This window comes from Melanotaenia boesemani, chromosome 2, assembly GCF_017639745.1.
Source record: "Melanotaenia boesemani isolate fMelBoe1 chromosome 2, fMelBoe1.pri, whole genome shotgun sequence".
Lineage (NCBI taxonomy): Eukaryota > Metazoa > Chordata > Actinopteri > Atheriniformes > Melanotaeniidae > Melanotaenia > Melanotaenia boesemani.
Window position 1 is genome coordinate 23,021,119 of NC_055683.1, and position 22,613 is coordinate 23,043,731.

General features: G+C 42.4%; 2 protein-coding genes and 1 long non-coding RNA gene across 3 annotated transcripts in view; 1 reads left to right on the forward strand and 2 right to left on the reverse strand.

Moving 5' to 3' along the window:
• LOC121653371 (rano class II histocompatibility antigen, A beta chain-like) overlaps positions 1–22,613 on the reverse strand; it is a 168,287-nt gene that overhangs the window by 75,309 nt on the left and 70,365 nt on the right. The gene's annotated exons all lie outside the window — the stretch shown is intronic.
• On the forward strand, positions 1,899–4,149 carry LOC121653506. Its single transcript, XM_042007047.1, has 2 exons — positions 1,899–2,330; positions 3,665–4,149. Exons 1-2 carry the CDS (start codon positions 2,089–2,091, stop codon positions 4,056–4,058), a joined length of 636 nt encoding a protein of 211 aa, XP_041862981.1. The 5' UTR covers positions 1,899–2,088; the 3' UTR covers positions 4,059–4,149.
• On the reverse strand, positions 3,456–4,663 carry LOC121653540. Its single transcript, XR_006012811.1, has 2 exons — positions 4,568–4,663; positions 3,456–4,052 (listed from the first exon to the last, which is right to left on the reverse strand). It is a non-coding gene; the product is annotated as an uncharacterized LOC121653540 (long non-coding RNA).

Genomic DNA, 22,613 nt, shown 5'->3' on the forward strand with positions numbered 1-22,613 from the left:
GTACCTTTTTGTATTTTGTCTAGAATGAAGCTAGCAAAGCTTAACAATGTAGCATATGGCTTGTGTGCTAGTTGAAATTTTCATTGTTATTCCTGTTGCCTATTTATTAGTTACACTCTAAGAAATAACAGCTAATTAACTTTTAAAATAGTTTATTCCGTTGATTTAATTTTGTTCAAGTTTTGTTACCTTGTGTAGAGGCGGCGTGGCTCAGCAAGGTAGAGTGATTGTCTTGTAACCTGAGGGATGCCGGTTCGATCCTCAGCCAAGTCGAGTTCATGTTGAGGTGGCCTTGGGCAAGATACCGAAGCCCTAACTGCTCCTGAATGGTTGTGATTGAGCACTTGGCATAGCAACTTCTGCCATCAGTGCATGAATGTGTGTGTGATTGGGTGAATGTAATGTATGAATTTTTTTTTTTTTTTAAATGGCGCTGCAGGAAACGGCTGCCTTACCAGTGTCTCTTACGCACCCGAGTGCTTCTTTCTTTCTTTCTTTCTTATCGTTTTATTCCTTATTTTATATATATATATCCTATTTTTTGATTCTATTGAATATTTTTTTAACTCTAGCATGACACTTGCACGTCGTCTTGTTTATTCAAGAGAGGAACTTTTTTCATGGAAGACTAACGTCGGAATGCAGCACAATGTACTGACAGAGCTGAGGAGGAAGTACAGAGGTAGCAAGTCAGGATATAAGCTAAAGGCTGCTCGACGATGTTTTAAGCCAGTCATCCCCTCTGTACTAATGGGGAACGTCAACTCACTACCTAACAAGATGGATGAGCTGTTGGCACTGAACAATCAACGGAATTATCTCGAGTGCAGCTTATACATCTTCACAGAGACATGGCTCACTGATGCGATACCGGATGGTAACGTGGATCTACCGGGTTTCACTGCTGTGAGAGCTGACAGAGACATGAACGCCTGCGGTAAGAGCAGAGGTGGGGGGCTCATCATATATGTGAACAAACGTTGTTGTTGCCCAGGACATGTCTCAGTGAAAAAGAAACTGTGTTGCCATGACTTGGAACTGTTAGCCGTTAGTCTGCGGCCATATTACTTGCCGAGGGAGCTTAGTCACGTGGTCACGCTCTGTGTTTACATCCCGCCCAGTGCGGAAGCATCAGCTGCCTGTGAGAAGATACACACAGTAACAGCAAGGCTGCAGACAAAGCACCCCGAGGCGTTTATGGTCATATCTGGGGATTTTAATCATGCTTCCCTGGACTCTACCTTGGCCTCCTTCTACCAGGCTGTAGACTGTCCCACAAGGAACAACAGAACAATAGACTTGCTGTACTCCAATGTGAAGGATGCCTACAGAGCCACCCCCCTCCCCCCACTTGGAAAGTCTGACCACAACCTGGTATACCTACAGCCACAGTACACCCCCCTGGTCAAAAGGATGTCTAAAACCACACGCTCGATCAGGAAGTGGTCACCTGAGGCAGAGGATGCTCTGAGAGACTGCTTTGACATCACTGATTGGGATGTACTGCTGAGACAACATGGTGAGGACATAGAGGAGCAAACTCACTGTCTGACGGACTACATCAACTTCTCGCTGGACGTAGTCTCCCCCAATAAGACTGTCCGGTGTAATCCAAATAACAAACCTTGGATAACACAAGATGTCAAAGCTGCCCTCAACAGGAAGAAGGTGGCTTTCATGAACCATGACATGGAGGCAATGCAATTAGCACAGCGGGAGGTGAAACAATGCCTGAAGGTGGCGAAGGACACCTACAGAAGGAAGGTGGAGGATAAACTGAGTGAGAGCCGTATGAAGGAGGTCTGGGATGGTGTCAACACCATCATAGGCTTCAGATCAAAGGCCATAACAGCGGGAGGGACAGTGGAAGAAGCAAACAGGCTGAACATCTTCTTTAAAGAGCAACTGGCAGGTTAAGAGCATGATTAATGGTTTGGATTATGCATATTTTATAGTTAATATCTATTTAGTTTTTGTTGAAGTCCGTGAATAAGAAAATAAAGAAATCGGTTATGGACTATTAAAAACTGCTCAAATGACTGTAAAAATCTGTTTTGCCGGAAGTGACGTCACGTAAGGGACTCTGTTATGTACGTTATTGCTAACACAACAGTTATGGCTAACACAACGGAACGGAACGGGCGTGAGATTATGGAGGAAGAAGAAGATAATTTTATTTTTAGAAGTGAAGGACCGGATCCATACAGTTTTGAACCTGAAGCTACAAACAGAGTCACTGACAACCAGCAAAGGAGATCGTTGACGGGAAACAGGCAGCAGATTCAGTCATGGGCAGCTGAAAACATCTGGAGGATTAATCAAACAGCATGGTAAGTGATACAAATGTTTCGTAAATTTTCTTCCACATTAGCCTTCTGAATTGGGCAAGTAATACCTGGTTATGCTGCAGACCAGTGAAAAAATACAGTGTTTGCAATAGCAAATAGATTTTAAAGCCTTTTACTTACTGCAGCCGATAGGAAGACATCCCTGTCCTGCCCCGCCCTGACAGGTTTGTTTTAAAAATCACGTTTCGCCACAAAAAAAACAACTTCAAGCTGCTACTATGTCACTAGCGATTCGTGACAAAACATTGGTTAAATAAAATAGTTCTGTGGCAGATAATGCCTATAAAAGCTGTGCAATGGCTACCCCATTCACACAGTTGTAGACAGAAAAGCGCTGTTCTAATCAAATCATCTGATGATACGTAGGCTAGTGCCCAAAGTAGCCTCGCTAAGCTCCATCATCTAATCCACGTCGGGTAGCCTAATTAACAGCGCAAAACAGTCATTTTAGACTATAAACAACTTTCTGAATTGTGTTGATTGATCAAGGAATACCAGAGTTATAATCTTTTTTCTGAAGTTGGTCAGACTGGATGTGCGTGTAGTGCGCAAAAAAAGCCCACGCTGTTCTAAACTCATAAATACCTCATAGAATGTACGTGCTGTAATGTCTTAGTTTTACCAGCACTCTCTAAACTTAGAAGCAGACTATTTCAATGGGGTATTTAAATACGCTTAAAAAAAAAAAAAAAAAAACTGGAAGAAAATTTGTTGCGCCAGGATGCTGGTTCCATGACGAAGGATGGATCTGCGCACTGGCTGAGCAGATCCATCGCTTGTTTTTTTTTTTGTTTTGTTTTTTCGCTAAACTTACCTTTTTTTCTAATCCAACACTTGGTCTCAGCTTTTTCAGGATGTGTATAATTTTGCACTTTTTTCCCAATGATAAATAAAGCCTGATTCTGAGGTTTAAAGATATTGTTAAAACAGAAAAACTATTTTTAAAACTGGATTGTAAACCCTTCTGAATAATGGTCATTCCACATATGATGCCATGTGCACTGCAGTCTTAACACTTTATCCCCCAAACAACAGAGCCCACAACTCTCACCCACAATTGGTAATCCCTCTTCCCCCTATATTCAGCAAGGCCAGTGACAACAGAAAAAAGGGCATCTCAGCTTTATGTATTACATTAAATGTTTCAGCATGTTATAAGCAGCTATGACTACGGATGAAATATAAACATTTAATTTTTAAAGCCTGTATGTAAAAGTAAAAAAAATAAAAATCTTTACATGGTTGAACATATATTTACAACACTGTATCTACATTTAACAACAGAAATTCTTTAACAGCATGTTATCTAATTACAGGTGTTTATGTGGACACTGTCAGCCCATGAGCAGTGCGGAGGAGAGCATATGCTGCAGGGAGATTCCTGCAATTTGGAGCCTCGTCGAAGACCTCCATCCACAACCCGAAGGCATTACTTGTGTGGGACAGCATCCTGGGTTCTCTGCATGCTGTTTGAACCCCTGGGTGCTTCAGGTGGCCTACAGCGCTTTCAAGCAGGAACATGGTCCACTTGATCTGACCCAAAATGAACAGTTCAGGTATACTGCCTACAGGCAGATGGTACGCTGGGCACATGGAGTGCTTGGACGACATGTGAGGAAACCTCTTCCAGCATGTGTTGTCTCAGCAATCCGGTTAGCTTTCCCTGATGAACATGGTGTCTACCAAGGTTTCAGATGGCCTGACCTGTAACACATACAAGACATGTCTTCCTATTCTGTAAATTGTAATAATAAATAAAATATTTTGCTTCCATCTCAATGTCATCTTTCTGTTATGATCATCTTCCTGGATTTATTTAATAAGTTCTAATTATTAGAAGCAAAACATCTTATTTAAACTTGTTGCTAGAAGTAAATAAAGCTCAATTAATTTACACAGTCATACAGGAATTACAAAGAGAGAATAGAGACAGAAAATACACTCTGAAATACACAGGCACATATTAGATGGTCCAGAATCTTATGGATTATATAATTCTGCGGGAAAATAGATGGCCATTATTTGAAGAAAATGTGCGCGATGCCTTCAATTATTTACCATATGATGGCTCCTTCTTTACTGGACGCACAGTGAATGCACCTTTGCAAACGGGATTAAATATGTTGAAACTGTCCTCAATAATAAGTAGTAAAAAGGGGACAATTCCGTTTTATAAGAAAAGGTTATAAACAGGTTAAAAAACAGAGAGAAAAACTTACTCTGCTCGTCTCCCGTTTCCGATGGGCGGCCCGCGGCTTCCCCGGTGAAGGCAGACGTGATGGGGCACCTGCTGCTGCTAGCATGCTAGCCGTAGCATGAACAATGGGAACTGCATCAGACCTTAAACGCACTGACCTCATGGTCTTGTACCCCATCTTAAACGCAGTTAGGTCACTAGGCATATAGTCCGTTTCCACAAAGTGTGCGCTGCAAATGACGGAGTTTTTGAAAGTGAAGTCTTGGCGCCTAGCCTGGACAAACCTGACCCAGGAGCGAAAGGTGGGGCTCTTCTTGTTAGGGAAACTGTGGACACGATGTCCAGAGAGACTTGAATTTGTGCAGGATGCACAAACACAAGTATTCACCATGGTGATGTTCCAGAAATCTTTAGTTTTACTATTAGAAGTCTGGAGTAAAAAACACAGCCGATGCCTACGATAAACTGAGCTGATAGCCGCTGGCGTATGGGCTCGTTTACCTTACATGACGTCACGTATCACGTGACAGGAAAAGTTATGTTTTTTAAAGCACTGGATCGCAGACGAGCTGAATTAAGTGCAATTACAAAAAATGAAATTTTAAGAAGCTTTTATTTATGCCACAGTGTCTCTCGGACTTTTTCAAAACGTCATATTGTGGAAAATTCAACCTGAAAGATGCTCTTTAACAGCTTTGACCAGCCCACGACCCCCCCTCCCCCACTGCAGTACACAACCTCCCTGACTTCATCCCCTGTGCAGCCCCCCTGCCAACCTTTACCCCTCCCCCCCATCTCAACACCCTCCACACATAACAGCAGAACAGGTGAGGGGAGAACTGAGGAAGCTCCACCCATGGAAAACAGCAGGCCCTGACGGAATGCCTCCTCGTCTGCTTAGGACCTGCGCTGCTGAACTGGGGGAACCACTCCAGCATGTCTTCAACCATAGTCTACAGCTGGGGAAAGTGCCTACCCTGTGGAAAACATCCTGTATTGTTCCAGTTCCAAAGAAAAGCCGTCCTGGTGAACTGAACGATTACAGACCGGTGGCACTTACATCGCAGCTGATGAAGACGATGGAGCAGCTCATCCTCAATCTCCTCAAGCCCCAAGTGCAACAGGCCCAGGACCCCCTACAGTTTGCCTATCGCACAGGTGTGGGTGTGGAGGATGCTATTCTCTACCTACTACACCGTGTCCAGGTTCATCTGAATAAGGGGAGGGGCACAGTGAGGATCCTCTTCTTGGATTTTTCAAGTGCCTTCAACACACTCCAGCCCCTGATGCTTCTGGACAAACTGAGGGAGATGCAGGTGGACCCCGGCTTGGTGTCCTGGATTGGAAACTACCTCACAGAGAGACCACAGTACGTCAGGCTAAAGGACATCACATCTGACACTTTTATAAGCAGCACAGGAGCAGCACAGGAGCACCCCAGGGGACGGTGCTGGCCCCCCTCCTCTTCGCACTCTACACCTCAGACTTCTGTTACAACTCAGAACTGTGTCACATCCAGAAGTTTGTAGATGACACAGCCATCGTGGGGTGTATCAGGGATGATGGAGAGGATGAGTACAGGAATCTGGTCAGTGACTTTGTCACCTGGAGTCAGATGAACCATCTCCAGCTTAACACCTCAAAGACTAAGGAGCTGGTTATTGACTTCAGGAAGTCCAGCCCACAACCACGTCCAGTGACCATCAGGGACGACAAGGTGGAGATTGTAGACAACTACAGGTACCTCGGGTTGTGGCTGGATAACAAGCTGGACTGGACATGCTGTACAAATCACCTGTACAAGAAGGGCCAAAGCCATCTGTACTACCTGCGAAGACTGAGATCTTTTAACATCTGCAGGAAACTCCTGTGGATGTTCTATCAGTCTGTGGTGGCTAGTACGCTTTTTATGCTGTTGTGGAAATTTCATATTATTCCCTTTACTATATTGTGTCTACTGATCCCTCTCAGGGTAAACAGCTTGTTTAAGTTCTTGGTAATTAAGTTTAATACTGAGTAGCCTGTTGCTATCGTAAAAGTGGATGCATTCTTTGGAACAGTTCGCTCTGACCTGTGTGACTTATCTGATACCAGCCAGACACCTCAGGATGACCCAGCAGGGCATCCTGGCCTTAATGTCACTGGGGTTGTTTATGTGCTCAATAAGTGTCTAATCCTGTGTGAGGAACAGACAGTCTCTTTGTTTTTATCTTACGAGATATATGATGTGCTGTGACGTGATCATTCTGCTTAAAAGATGCTGCCTGTGTGTTTCTTATCAGATTCTGTTCAGATCTCTGTGCTGTCAGACCTCTGAGCAGTCTCTCAGGAATTGCAATTCTATTCTTTCTATTCTTCCTATTCTTTCTATTCTTTGTATTTTAATTCTGTGTTCGAATAAACTTGTAATCATTCTTCACTTCAGAACCAGACTCCTCATTCCTTGACAGAGTAACTTTTTTGCCTCAACAATGCTGTTGTTTGCTGGGGGGGGTAACATGACAAAAAGGTGTGCTAACAGGCTGGAAAAACTCATCAGGCAGGCGGGCTCTGTGGTTGGTATGAAGCTGAACTCCCTGGTGACAGTGGCAGAGAGGAGAACACTAAAAAAACTACTGGCTATTGTGAATGATGCCAGTCACCCTCTGCACACTGTCATCAGTGCACAGAGAAGCCTGACCAGTAACAGGCTGCTCCTCCCCAAGAGTAGGACCAACCGGCTCAGAGACTCCTTTGTCCCCCGAGCCATCAAACTGTACAACTCTGCATTAGGCAGGAGGGGGAGAAGGAGGGGGGAGAGGGAGGTGTGCAGTCCGCCTGATACAACACATGCACAATAACCCATACAAACAGTTGCAATAACTTATACGTGCAATAGTGAACTGGGAATCTGTACCACCTATACTGTGTGCAATGCTTGTTTATATTGTTTATTTAACTTATCTTATTGTTATTATTGTTATATTTATTGCATTCTATTTGCCTCTATTTTGCTTTGTACCTGTATATATTGTGTCTTGGGCTTGTCCTGCTTTACTGTTGGTGTTGTATTGCTACTGGTGCCCTGAGGGCTCTCCGAAGGGATTAATAAAGTATTTCTATTCTATTCTATGATGTAAAGCGCTTTGGGTATCATTCCAGGTACAGTAAAGCGCTATATAAATACAGACCATTTACCTATACATTTTAATGTGGTCCACTTGTTGTAGTTGTTTTTCCTTGTGTTCCAGCCTGTCCTGGTTTTCCCCTGTTCATTGAAATAAAGCTTGGATTATTGTACTTGTCGATCCAGTTTTGGGTCCACTTACTCTCTGCTGCCCTGTAACACTTATCTTCAAGGCAAATATCTTCCCTGCCTGCCAGCATATACCATATCTCAATAAAAAGTTCTCTACACACCACAGCATCAATGATGCCTTCACAGATGCTTCACCTAAATGGTTTTGCACTGTAATTGTTTAGAGCCTAAATTCCTGGTAATGTTGCATTGAGGAATAATTTGGTAATTTGCAGAGTCACAAAGTGTAGAGCCACAATCCATCTCAACTAAGTCTATGACCACATACTAGACCAATGTACTGATTTAGCAAATATGTAGCACACAACATACAGGATGCAAATTATGCCATACAGAGGTTTCCCACTGTTGATTCAGAGGTTATTTGGGTAGAGATTTAGACTGGCATGCCAAAAACACAATGTAGCACTGCAATGAATGCACCATTCAGTTTGTTCTTGTTCTGCTTCGTTCAGACATATGGGTGTTTCCCTGACTCCAAGGAGGAAACAGACCAGATTCTTAAAGGAACATAAAAACAATGAGGAAGTGATTAGATCAACCACATTTACTCCTAACCACCTCAACAATAGAGGCATGAAACACAGCCCACTCGAACTCAATAGGCACATTCGGACAGAGAAGCTCTAAGAACGTTCTAATAACTGCCCTAGTTCTATGAACGGCCCTTCCCCAGGAGAACTGTTTCATGTTGCATTCGCACATGAGTTGGGGGTGGTAGCTGGGCCGATGTGACACGACCCTCTGCAAAAAACAAGACGGCACAAAGAAACACAGGCAAGCTAATATGGAGAACGAAGAGATTGCCGTGTCCATGCTCTGCTCGATGAAGATGTTACTGATGGACGATAAAATCAGGCATCTCATGTCGAGGTTGGAAGGCTCCTGAAAGTCAGAAGATGAAGAATCCAATGGCAGGAGATACGCTGCAGACAAAGGAGACGATGTGTGAGTTTAACTTATTAAACATGCACCGATTGTATGTGTGTTGTATGAGTAAACATTTCAGACAGTATTCTACTGTCTGCGTTGAGCATATTACAATAAGTGAATATTTCAGATGGCAGGTTTATTGTAACTCGTGTTCTGTTTGCATTTCAGACGTTGCTGCGGCTCATTGAACAACACTCCTCACCGTCCGGCTGGTCCGGAGTAAAGCTCATGACTGGTGGTAAAAGGTTGTTCCCAGTTTTACTGATGAGTAGTGGATAGAGAATGTCTGTATGTCCAGGGAGATATTTCAATACATCTGTCGAAACCTGAAGCTGCACTGGAGAGGATGGACACAACCACCTGCTGCAGATACTGAAGGAGATGGAGAGCTGCAGCCTTGATGTTTTACCTCCTGCCTTCCAACTAATCACAACACACCTCTTCATGATAAGCATCATGTTCTGGAAGTTTGACAGACAGAACATACATGTAGACATGATGTACACATTTAAAGAGAAAATGTTCCATAGAAAATGCATCATTTGTTCATTTTTTTGTTATGTGCAAAATAAAGATATCATCACCTGCTTTTAAGCTTTGTGTGCTTTATGGAATCATCAGTAGCAAAAGTTAAGGAGTAATCTGTCACTGAAGGGTTGGTTGTGACTGACTTATGGTTTAGAATTATGAGGACATAGTCACACAGAATTAGCAGTATACAAAGGTAAAAATGTAGAAAGGGGTGGTGAAATGTTTGGTGGTGTGTAATTTGTGGCCACAAGTATTTGATGGCAGATCTTTGTTAAACACAATAAACTCCATCCTGTGACATTGTGCATATTATAAAGTTGATAAACTAATGTAATTTACACCCAGGGATAAGACTTAAAATGTAGCTACCAAAGATGGATTATTTAATATTTTATAGCTATTATAGGTTAATAACTACTAAATATTTTTGCTAGCTAATATTTGATAGACACGGCCAAACCACATCTAACGGACACAAACTTCTGACTACTTCTGACTCTTTACAAAGTCATTTATTTTTTGATAGTGAATACAGCAGTGCAAAAATAACTATTTACATCTGTGTATGATTCTGCATATCACACTGGCTTTTCCTGCCATCCTGTCCAGTACACCCAGAGACCCTCCATCACAGATCGCCGCTGGGTTCACCTCTGCCTGTCAAGCTGCCCGCTCTTCTGCCTCCTTTGTGCCTGTTCCTGAAAGACTTCAGGCTGTTGAAGTGTGGATTGCTTTGCCTCTGCTATTCAGCATCTAACAGCTCGTCCTGCACAGCAGCCAGAAGAGTGTCGGCCCTTTTCCTATTTCATGGAAATAACAGGGAGGGTGGAGACAGATACTTAACACACAGCAACTACAATAAAATATGTTGAATTGTAATAGTGACACTCAACAAGACGCATGAACAATGCAATAGGAAGTTTTTACCTGGCAGCTGGCTGGCGCTGGCTGATGGTTGATGCTAGCTCTGGTAGTTGCAGAATTCAAACATTTTAGAAAGAACAGGTTATAAACATAAAGGATAGCTAATAAAGCCAACCTTTCATTACAATATATTAAAAGTTGTAATAGCAGTCATTTAGACTGGAATTAAACATTATAAAAAAAATAAGTCCAGTTGAAATGACTGAGTCTGCAGTGTTGTGTGGCGCCATCAGTTCCCCTTTTTCCATTTAATCAAGTATCTGTATATGAGCTTACATTTAACTTTGTTGTCTCAATTCAGTCAAGAGCAGAGATCTTTATATGTATTGAATCTGTTTTCTTTACCTGATCGACGCAGCAAGGACTGCTGGTGGCAGCAGGTGCAGGATTATGTTTGGCTTTGTCTCTGATGAAGAAAACATGGATCAGAACCATATTATATACGTAAAAGATGGAAAACAGGTTAAGTAGATCAGCTCATCTATCTGGGTGGTATTTGATAACTCATAGGTCTATACAGAAGCTTTAATGCTTCTTGTCCTGTTTACTGACCTTCAAACTCCTCTGAAGATGTTTTCACTGCGGATGATCGCTTCCGCATGCAAGAGTCATTTGCTGCGGCTTTGCCTGAATAGGCAGGTCGGTGGTCCAAGCTGTCGAATTTACTGGTTTTTCGGTTCTTCCCACTCCGCTTGTAATGGTCCTTAATTTATTTGTAGACTTGTGTGAGTTTTCTATGTGCACTGCTTTGTGTTATCCCCGAGTTCTCTGACTGAGAACGGATCGCTGCAAATATTTTTATATTACGCTGCGAGGCTTTAAAACTTCTCTGATTATCCTCTGTGGCATAGACCGTCAGAAGCTAATTTTGACCTCCTCGTCGGTCCATGTATTGCATGCTCTTTTTGTTGTCGTCTGCAGCTGCAACCATGATTTTTTAAACATGGCAGGGACACAAGATGCGAAAATCTGGCAAGGGGCGTCACTACCAATCACATCATGAGGGTTCCTCGAAAAGACCCTGCCTCGGAGTAGGAGCTAAAATGGTTATAGGAACTGAGAGCTTTTACCCCTAGTTCCTATATGTCAGAATGCGCAAAAAAACGGCCTGGTTTCCGAAAAGGTTATAGGAACTGCAAAAGGTTCCTACAAGCGGAAAGCTAATGTCCCCCGCCTCACCCGGGACATGGTTGAAGCTATGCCAGAGATGAAAGTTGAAACTCTTTCTGACAGGGGACTCCACCAGATGTTCCCAGCAGACCCTCACAACATGCTTGGGTCTGCAAGGCCTGACCGGCATCCTTCCCCACCATCTGAGCCAACTCACCACCAGGTGGTGATCAGTTGACAGCTTCGCCCCTCTCTTCAGCCGAGTGTCCAGAACATGCGGCCGTAATTCTGACAATACCACTGCAAAGTCGATAATCGAACTGTGGCCTAGAGTGTCCTGGTGCCAAGTGCACATGTGGACACTCTTATGCCTGAACAGGGTGTTCGTTATGGACAGTCTATGATGAGCACAGAAGTCCAACAACAAAACACCACTCGGATTGAGATCAGGGGGGCCATTTCTCCCAATCACGCCCCTCCAGGTCTTGCTGTCATTGTCCACATGGGCATTGAAGTCCCCCAGCAGAACGAGGGAGTTGCCAGAAGGAGTGCCCTCCAAAAACCCCTTCAAGGACTCCAAAAAGGGCTGCTTGGTGCATAAGCACAAACAACAGTCAGGACCCATCCCCTCACCTGAAGGTGGAGGCTACACTTTCATCCACTGGGATAAACCCCAATGCACAGGCGCCAAGTCGGGGGGCAATGAGCATGCCCACACCTGCTCAGCACCTCTCACCGGGAGCAACTCCAGAATAGAAGAGGGTCCAAGGGGCATGTCACCCTGTCGGGCTCAGACAGAGCCCCATGGGCAAAGGCACGGCCACCAAGCACTCGCCTCTGTGCCCTTTTCTATTGAATCCCATGGCAAAGTGATCCCAAACTTTTGAACGGTAGTGTATGTGCAGAGTACAGACTGGAAGCCCCGAAGTCAAGGTGGGAAACACATCCGAAGGTGGTACAGAATAACCAAGCTAAGGTCCTGTGGGACTTCCAGATCCAGACCGACAAAATGGTAATGGCAAACCAGCCGGACAATGTGGTGATGGACAAACAGCAGAGGAAAGTTGTTTTAGGTGACATCGCAATATCAAGCAATTTCAACATCAGGAAAAAGGAACATGAGAAACTAGAGGAATACCAAGGCCTGAAAGAAGAACTTGAGAAGGCCTGGAAAGTGAAGGCAACAGTGGTGCCCGTGGTCATTGGAGCACTCGGGGCAGTAATCCTCAAACTAGAAGAGTGCCTACATCAGATCCCAGGACAAACCTCAGCTATCTTGGTCCAGAGGAGTGCAGTCCTGGGAACAGCCAAGATACTGCGCTCGAGCTCCCAGGCCTCTGGTAGAGGACCCGAGCTTGGATGGATGAGAGACCACCCACGGAGGGCGAGGGGACAATAATCGCGATTAATCGCAGCATGTCATGCGATTAATCTCGATTAAAAATTTTAATCGTTGCCCAGCACTAATATATATATATATATATTTATATATATATATATATGTGTGGGTGTGTGTGTGTGTGTGTGTGTGTATGTATATATATATATATATATATATATACATATGTGTGTATACATATATATGGCAAGCCGTTTAGGAAATTAATATATATATGATATATCTGAATATATTGAATGAAAGTTTGAATATACTGAATGAATGTCTGAATATATTGATTGAAAGTCTGAATATATTGAATGAAAGTCTGAATATATTGATTGAAAGTTTGAATATATTGAATGAAAGTCTGAATATATTGAATGAATGTCTGAATATATTGAATGAATGTCTGAATATATTGAATGAAAGTCTGAATATATTGTATTATATTGTAATTATATCTGTGATAAGTGAATTTCCTTTGAACACCTTGGAATTACACAATGGCATCAGCAGAACTTTTCCAATACTTTGTTGAACTGGAAAACTTTTTTGCAACAGCTGGTCACATACCAAGTGGTCCAAACAATTTGGAGTATGTATCACGGCAGCTTGAGGATCATCTTTCCATTATCGCAACATTCTTAGTCCTTATGAATAACCGTGGCCAACAAAACTAACAAAACATTGCTGAAAGAACATTATGCCTCATTCTTGAAGGAATTTTTGATTCTCTTCAGGAGATGTTGACGGAAATAACGCTTCAGGCTGAAGCTGATTTACAAGTCCATGGAATGGGCACATATTCTGCATCTCAGAGAGGAAGGTCAAGGTAAGCGCTGTATACATAAACATATATGGGGATGAAGGTTGATGTAGACAAGAATCCATTACCTGTTCAGAATGATGTCCACAATCAGTTAGCTTTCAACTTAAGTATTAGGACAGGGAAGTAGGGTCAGGTTATCACATTATGTGCATTTTAATAGATTCTTTTTTAAGTTATTGATTTTTCTCTTCTAAGGTTCAACATACCAGCCACTCAGCTTACACACTTACGGGACCTGGGATTTAAGAGAAAGAGTCTATTCCAAGCCGGCGAAATGTGTGCCCACGGTACACAGTCGCCCAGAATGATGGTGAAGCTGGCTTTTATCCACGAGGCACCACCCCTTCAGGAAGTCCCAGCACTGCAGGTGACCAATCCTGGCGGAGGAGAAGGGAGGAGAGGAGCAGCTCCTGATGGCAGTCGTCAGGTCACAACAAGACACAGCTGGATCCAATTCCGGCACCATGCTGACAGGCCAGGGGCCGTAACAATCATAATTACATATAAAGCATCGGAACAAATCACGTGGTTATTTGAAGAACAGGGGGGTGTTCCACCAGCGTAGCTAAAGAAAGCCAGGCTGTATCGGAAATCCTTGTTTGAACTAATATCATTTCCGAATTACGTCTCAAGGTGTTCCACTAACAGATGTCAGCTGCATTTAATTGAGGCAAAATGAAACGAGGCTTATGGGCTCGACACATGGTACGGGACCAACGACAGCGACAGGCGAAACTCATCGCAACCTTCGTGAAACTGAACACAGGGGAGGCGACCAACGACAGCAATGGCAGCAGTGCCATGCATCGTGCTCTAAGATTTCTTTTCTCTAATAAAATTTTCATTGGTTATGATATTGGTGGGGATTTGACATTTTCAAACCAGTCCCTGACGTGACAAAGTATGACAGATGGAGAGTCAGAATATTTTGCAGTATTTAACAGAAATCATGCTGTTTACTGTATAAAAGAAAGACAACTCTGGGTTCATCCAAGTTTACAAAATAGGAAACAGCATCGTCAATATCATCATTTGATGGACCTCAAGGCTGATCCAGATAAATCCAGAACCTATGTTTTGACTAATTCACTCTTGCGCCACGCTGCTGCTTTTTATTAAGCTAAAACAATCCATTCTTCCATGTTCAAAGTATTTGCAGACTGCGCTGTCTAGCCTGCTCTCATTGGTCAGTCCATGAAGCCCCTCGCTGGTTGGCTGTAGTGCCAAGCGACAGCGACAAAAATTGAACATTTTCCTATTTTCTTGTGTCGCGTCGCAAGCATCGTGTGGACGTCTGCATGAACGAGTGCAACATTTCACATGCGCGAATGTTGCCTGTCGCTTGGCTGGAGGAAGACAGCGATTTTCGCCACAATACGCAGGTTCCATAGGAAATGAATGGAGAAGGAGTGATGTCGCATCCCGTGTGTCGAGCCCATTACATAGCCAGGCTATGTGGGAGGTCCTGAGAGATGTACGAAGCCCTGACTAGTGGATGGTGGAAAAGTGGAGCCGGCTGAAAAAGAGAGCAATCCGAGAGCTGTCATTTTCTCAGCAGATGAACAAAGACTGCTGATGGAGATCAGTGACGTGTGGTGAGGTTGATGATCAATATGCATCATCATACTTTGTGAATATATTATCGTGTGTGTGTGTGCGCGCGTGTGTGTGATATTTCATTAATTCTACACTGTTACGTCTCAACAGAAGCAATCTTAACAGTCAAAAGTGTATCTGCAGCAGGTGAAAATAAAGTACAAGAACATATTTCAGAGTGGTAGGTAGCCTTTGAAGTAATGTATTTGTTCAAAACATGCGTTGAGCTGTAGCTATGTTGCAATGTAGATACCAAGACAACGTCAGAGGACCACTGATACTGGTGGGGGTCCTCCACGTGGAAACCCGTGGGGCTGGTGACCTGAATGCCCTTTGAATTAAGTGTGCAAACTCTGCAGGGTCATTAAAAAAAGGTCAAGCCATGGTTACCAAAAAGGAACGCTGTCTCTATCTATGTCTTTCTCTTTCAATTTAAATTAGCTTTCTCTTTCTCTGTGTTGCTCTATCTCTCACTCTCTCTTTGTCTGTTGCGCTCTTTAAATACTTTAGATCTGTATGGACAGATCTCAGCTGATCCCAGTTTTACTGTTAGCCAACCAAAGGCAGTCTAGGTCGGATGTTCGTAAAATTGAGGAGGGGGGTTAATAAGGTATTAATTAGTTTGAATGAATACCATGTTCTTTTAATTTAATTTCATGTTCAGTACTTGTATAGTTGTGTTTCTTAATTTGCATTGGTGCTGCCCGATTTATTGCTTTTTTGGGACAGTGACAGTGGTGATATGATAACAACAAGTGTTATTTTTTTTAAAGCGCAACTGAAGGCTCCCATGATGCTGAGGCAGACAGGGGGCACAGTCAGATTTATGGAGGAGGAGGATCTAAGGGAGTGGGATGGGGTGGTGATGTGGATGGTATCAACCCCACGGTTGTAAAAAAAAAAAAAAAAAAAAAAAAAAAAAAAAATAAAAACCACGGTTGTGCTGCACTCTCCTATCTTGCCGCCGATATTAGATACATTTCAGTCAAAAAGACACGTCCCTAATTATGCAGAATTTCAAAATTAAATACCATCTAAACAGATGAGTTAGAAAGAAATTCAACCCAAGTTGGTCTTTTTAACATAGGAGTCTATGGGGATTTGCTCTGTTATGGAGCATGCCCCTAGCGGATGAGGGGTGAACTGCAATTTTTTGCACTTCCGCATAGGCTTCACATTTGCCGCTTGGTGCGTGCTAGCATGGTCATGGTAACTGCTGACCGAGCTTAGAGTATGAGGGTGTGAGAACGGAGAGGATTTCCCTTTCTTTAAATAGTGTTTCTTTTAAAATAGCCTTGCAAAAAGCAGACTTTAAAGTTAATTATAAACTTCATTCAGAAGCATCAGAGGAAACGTCTCAGTCTGCAGTTGCAGAGGAAAACCACAACTTGTGGGACCTTAGACAGCCAAGCTTGTCATGATCTGTGGTATGTGGCTCAGTTTTTCCAGCCGCCCTGAACGCCTCAGCTCCACCAGCTCTTGATTAGGGCTGATGCGCTTCACCTGTCCCAAGCCCTATTTATACAGCTCTGCAACATTCCTCCAGTGCCAGATCGTCTTGGTTCTTCCCTGCACGTATCCCGCCTGAATTATCCTGCCTGCCTGCCCGCCTGACGCTGATCTGACTTTGGACCTGGACTCTGATTCTGCCTGCTCCCTGTCTGGTACTCTGCTTTGGTTGTTATATTGGATCACTTGGCTTTCTGACCCCTGGCTTGTCTAACAGGATTGGATTTCGGATCACGGACTGATATATCTGCCCCCAATCGGACCATTCACACCCTGCCTCTGCGGTCCTTTCATTCAGGTGCTTCGGCAGCAACCTGTATCCCTCCATTAACCTCTCCTCTGTTCAGCAGCTTTCCTTCCGCAGTCTTCCCCCTGGCGGACCTTCTCCAACCCCTGGATTCCACACCCTGCGCCCGTTGAATTCCCACTGCTGGTACGTGAACTCTCAATCCCTCTCAGAGTTCTCCTCAGCTGCCTGCCTCCTAACTTCTACATTGTGTGTTCACAGACCCCTGAGCGGAGAAAAAACCGGATTGCACAATCTCATTATTCATCTCTGTACAATAAAGATCTTATACCTATCCCTGGGAACCTGAGTATTTCTGAGTCCAAACATCCGAGCCCTGACAAAGCTGGTTACTGATCACCATCAGCAGAGAATTTTAATGATTTTTAACTTGGTTATTTACAATTTTATTTGTGTGTCTTTCAGATGCAATCTCGCTACAGGTGGAGAAGTAGTGTGTCAGAAGAGAAGCAGACTGAAGCCTAACATTATTGAAAAAATGCTTTCCTAAAAAAAAAAATCTATGACACATGAGTTCCCAAAGTATTTTTCTCATGATACATAAAAATCACAACAGTCACTATCCCCGTTGCACAAGCAGCCCTTCCCTCATATGTTCCCGTTCTGTCGTTACAGATTAATAGCATAATTTAAATGCACCATACTCTTGTTACCTAGTTCAATGTTACCTAACAGTCCACTTTTTTCATTTACATGAACAAGAGAAAAAGATATTCATGTGACAGGTTGAAAAGACAGGTTAAAAATATATGTTAAAAATGCTTAAAAAGTGTATCATACACAGTTGGAAAATATTTAATAGTGAAACTACAAGCGTTAAAAGAGTAATATGTCATAATGGATTTTTTCATTATTGTTACAAATGGAAAAATGACTATGTACAATATTAATTTAATAAGAGTTCAATGATTGCATGATCGATTGCTCTTGACTAGAAAAGAGTTGTGTTGTGCACACGCACGGTGATGACGTTATTGTTTTTGCTGTGGAATAAAGCGGAATGGAGTGAAGACGTCGGCTGCGTCTCCGTCTCTCATTTTAGCTCCCACAAGAACCACGTACCTCTCCCTATATGGCGGAGCGGAGGGCGCAACATTCACTCATGGTAGAAAACATCATTTACTGAACACATCAAAATTAGACTGCCTCAGAGGCCCACAGCCAGCAGATGGAGCTCTTTGTTGGTGTCAAATGTTTCAACACAGTGAGCTAATTTCATGCATTTATGTCAAAGCTGACTCAGTGTTTCATGAGGCCTCAGTTTCACCATCCCTACCTACCTACATGAACCATGGACGTCAGGATCCAAATGCAGGCTTAAGAAGCAGGGGGCAGACCAAAGTTGCAGGTAAAAGATTTAATACGGTTAAACTTAAACTATATAACACAAAAACTCTGGAGGCAAAAACGTGGACATGGCATGAAAAAACTAAACTAACAAAAAGCAGAAGTCAAACAATGAACTGGCAAGTGAGGAAAGAAAACCAATGGCTTAAATACACCGAGGAACTAATGAGACACAGGTGATGTGAATGAACAAATCAGACCAGATGAACTAATTAGCAGAAACCAAAAAACACAGAACATGACTCCAAATACAAGAAACCAACATCAAACCAAAAACATGACAAAAAACAAACACAAGAAGCCAGAACAGCAACCATGAATCGTGACAGCAAAGGTCTGCATGAAAATTTGTAAAAAGCTTTCCAAATCAGTGGTATAAAGTCAATCACACAGTTATGTAGTTGATTTGGTATCATTACAAGATCGTTTTATTTTATTTTAATGACACATTGTACAACAATGAATGAGGCTCACACATATCACAAATTTAGCATTTTAATTAGTTTAAATTGAAAATGCTGAGTGCATCAACTTGAAAAGCATCTTTAACAACTGTAAACTAGTTCAAGAAGAAATATTCATCTAACAAAAGTATGTGTAAGCAGATTTCCAAGAGACACCTAATTTCAACCTTAGATATAACCTAAAATAGGAAACAAACGTGTCTGATTTTCATTAGGTGTAGTCCCAGTAGTTTCAGCTGCTGCTGAGATATTGTACTCTGAGAAGAGAGGAGAAGTGAATAAGAATGATAAAACAGAGGATGGAAGTGAAAGGAGATGGAGTAGACAGAGGGGGATGTGGTGGTGATGAAAAATTGAAACAGAGTTTAGCAATAGATGGGGAGGTTTCAGTACAGTATTGTTAACATAATAGCTGTTTCAATATAGCATTCAGCTGAGTTATGACACAGATAATTAGCCTTTAGATTAGCCCCACTTTAGAAAATAGTCACTTTCCAAACTAGCAATAATGCCATTTACGTGACAGATAAGATGCTTCAGGCTTGTAACAAGATGATTACAACATGTCTCTGTCTTCCTGCTGCACCACTTTAGTCCGTTTTTCAGATTAAAAAAAAAACAAACTTCTTTTTCCTCCAACCACTCTGACTGGAATAATGCCAAGTGCAAAATGTCCCCACCTTTGCATCTTTATTTACTTCTTGTGTTTTATTTTCTGTTATTCTTAATGATGATACAATGGACCATTTAATCTCTTTTTAACTCCATTATAGTCTTAATTTAGTAACTTTGCAATAATACATGCACACCATGTCACAGTTAGTGTAGTAATAGTGAAGGAACAAATGTTAGCTGATAGGTGGGAGGCATAAGGGTGTAAATAAATAAAGTTCTGTTAGAGAAAACAGAAACAAAAATACAAAAATATAAATCAGAGAGTGATACTTGAGTGGATGGGAGAACAATAATGTAATGCAAGAACAGAACATGATGGATGTTTAGAAAAGCAACAAGAAAACCTACAAGCACATAAATTGTACTCGCATTACAGCAGATTTTTCATTGCATTCACATCTGTTGGCCACATTCAAATGCAAATTTTTGAGCACTGAAACTCAGTATTTTGGAAAACACCTGCAGGGGGAAATTTTTCAACTCTGACTAACATTTATATGTGGACTTGAAAATCAATGTTTTTTGATTGCACTGTATCTCCTTGGTGTAACATGACAAATATGCACCATCTCCCTGTGCATACGACAGTGGTGGAATAAGTGAAGGTTGTGCTGGTGCTCTTTTGAGTTCTGTCTGCTCTCTTGGGTTCTGTCTTCTCCAGCCCTTTTGCCCTTTCTGGCGCAAAGGGGCTGGGGCACCTGCCCCTTTTGCTCATTGACCTTAAAGTCCCCTTTCCTCAAGGTTTTTTTTTTTTTTTCTTCTTCTTTCTTTTTAACTTCCGGGAGCTAGCTTACCCAGAGGAGACCCCGGGGAAGGCCCAGGACACACAGGAGGGACTACGTCTCTTGGCTAGCCTGAAAAAGGGATGTCTGGGCTTCCCTGCTTAAGCAATTGTGCCCTGGATAAGCGGGTGGGTGGATGGGTGGATGGATGGATGGATGGATGGATGGACGGACGGACGGACGGACGGACGATCTCACCTGTGATTTGCTAGAATAGGCCCCAGCTTCCCCGTGACTCTGAATTGGACTAAGCAATATAGAAAATGGATGGGTAGTCTAACTGATTACTCCTTCCATCGTTACAACACCAGTCATAGTGCTACTACAATTCAGTACACTGATGCTGTGTTCCTCTGACCAGTGGTATTACAGAGAGAAAAAAACCACATAGCCTAAATCTGTGGTTTCTAACTTATTATCCTTCAGGAGCCCCTTCATGCAAATACTAAAACCCATGGACCCCCTGTCCCACCTCATGCTGAAACCATAGTTGGTTTTATGATTTCAAAAGTGAGATTCTCACAATAAATACTGTATTCTGGCTTAGTCCTGTCCTTCGATAAAGCGTAAGTTAAATTAACAATATATAGCCTTACTTTTTTTCTTAAAATAGGGACAATGTGTGGATATTAATCACAATTACTCTGAATGGTCAAGGCCTCGAGGACCCCCTGTGCGCTTTCGGGGACCTTCACTGGGGGTCCCAGACCCCAGGTTGGGAACCACTGTCCTAAGTGATGATTAATTGATGAAACCACAGCCACACACAAACGACCAAGAGATGCGCACAGCAACAGTAAGTACTGAGAAAACAAAGAAAATTTTTTCAAAGCAGAATCACAGACATCACTTTTCCCTCAGAGATAAATGGTAAAATGGTAAATGGTCCATATTTATATAGCTCTTTACTGTACCTAGAACGATACCCAAACTGCTTTACATCATACATCACATTCACACACGCATTCATGCACTGATGGCGGAAGCTGCTATGCAAGACACTCAACCACCACCCATCAGAAGCAATTAGGGGTTCGGTGTCTTGCTAAGGACACCTCGACATGAACTCGACTTGGCCGAGGATCAAACTGGCAACCCTCAGGTTACAAGACAGCCGTGCCACCTTGCTGAGCCACGCAGCCCCAGAGATAAAGGATTAGAATGTGATAAGAAATGTTCATCATGACCAAAAAGAGAGTGTTAAGAAGGACTTCGAGCAGACAGGTCAAGGTTAACCAAGATTTATTCACAGGAACTTATAACAAGCAGTGGGTCTTACTACGGAGATCAGAGTTGTGGAAGTCACTGGAGTCCGATTAGATGTGATGAGAGTCGAGACCGGGAAGAGGGGATCAGGAAAGTCCAACTGCGTTGAAAAGAGGTCCGACGAGGAATGATTGTGAAGCTGGAGTATATATAGCCCTGGGGTCTGATTGATAGCAGGTGTGGGCTATCAGAATTCCGATGAGTGCCGGCGGTGATGCGGGTCAGGTGCGTCCGTGACAGGGTCTGGTGCAACAGAGTTACTTTATGTTGGCTGTAAGCATGTGGTGATCTAGCATCATTAAAGAATAAAAAATGTTTAAATAAAATATTAATTTTTAATAATCAATATAATTTTTTAAAATTGATTAATATTAATATTTTATTTGTTTAATGGAAGCCTGCAAAACCACTAAAGTACTAGATGAATTAATAGAATAAATTATTTAAGTCAAGCTAGTCAAATTAAATCTAATCAAACCAGTTTTAAGAGGCTAATGACTTGAGTTCTAAATTCTAAGGAGTTCTAACATGATTCAAAGGGAAAAATCACCAGCCATGACCAGTTAAAATAAAATGTGAATATTTATTAAATTAGTCTAAACATGCATAATGTCAGAGGGATTTTTACAGAGGTTGAATGGGACAAACATAAACCACTTACAACCGTTATGGTGACACTCCAGCGCACAGGAGAGAAAGCCTGGATGGGTGGTTTGAATCCCGGCTTGGCTTCCAGGAAGGCCCAAAGATTTGTCACACCTGGTGGTCCACAGGTCTGGGTCTGCAGGTTCTGTCTGCTTATCCAGTCTCATCCTGAGACACCGCTGGATCTGTGGTGTCAAGAGATAATAAAATAGTAAAAATTGTCTGCTGCATTATGGCAAAAATGATGGTAAAACTGGTGCTGAAGCATGAAAAGCCTGAAAAGTTATCAAAATCAGTATAAAAAAGTAAAAAAAAAAAAACAAACAAAATCCCATAAACTAAACAGAGTTTAAGTACTTATAAAGAAACAAAGAATAAAATGTGGTCTAGTACAAAAAAAATGCATGTGCAGATGGGGGTGATTGGAAAAGGAAGATGCACATAACTTAAAGGCCTGAATAAGTTGTGGGA

What these genes read in the sequence shown, in the direction of transcription:
- LOC121653506 (XM_042007047.1), top strand. Translation starts at nt 2,089, where the DNA reads ATGTACGTTATTGCTAACACAACAGTTATGGCTAACACAACGGAACGG. An exon ending in AGGATTAATCAAACAGCATG is followed by an intron (nt 2,331 to 3,664) that starts GTAAGTGATACA and finishes ATCTAATTACAG; the next exon opens with GTGTTTATGTGGACACTGTC.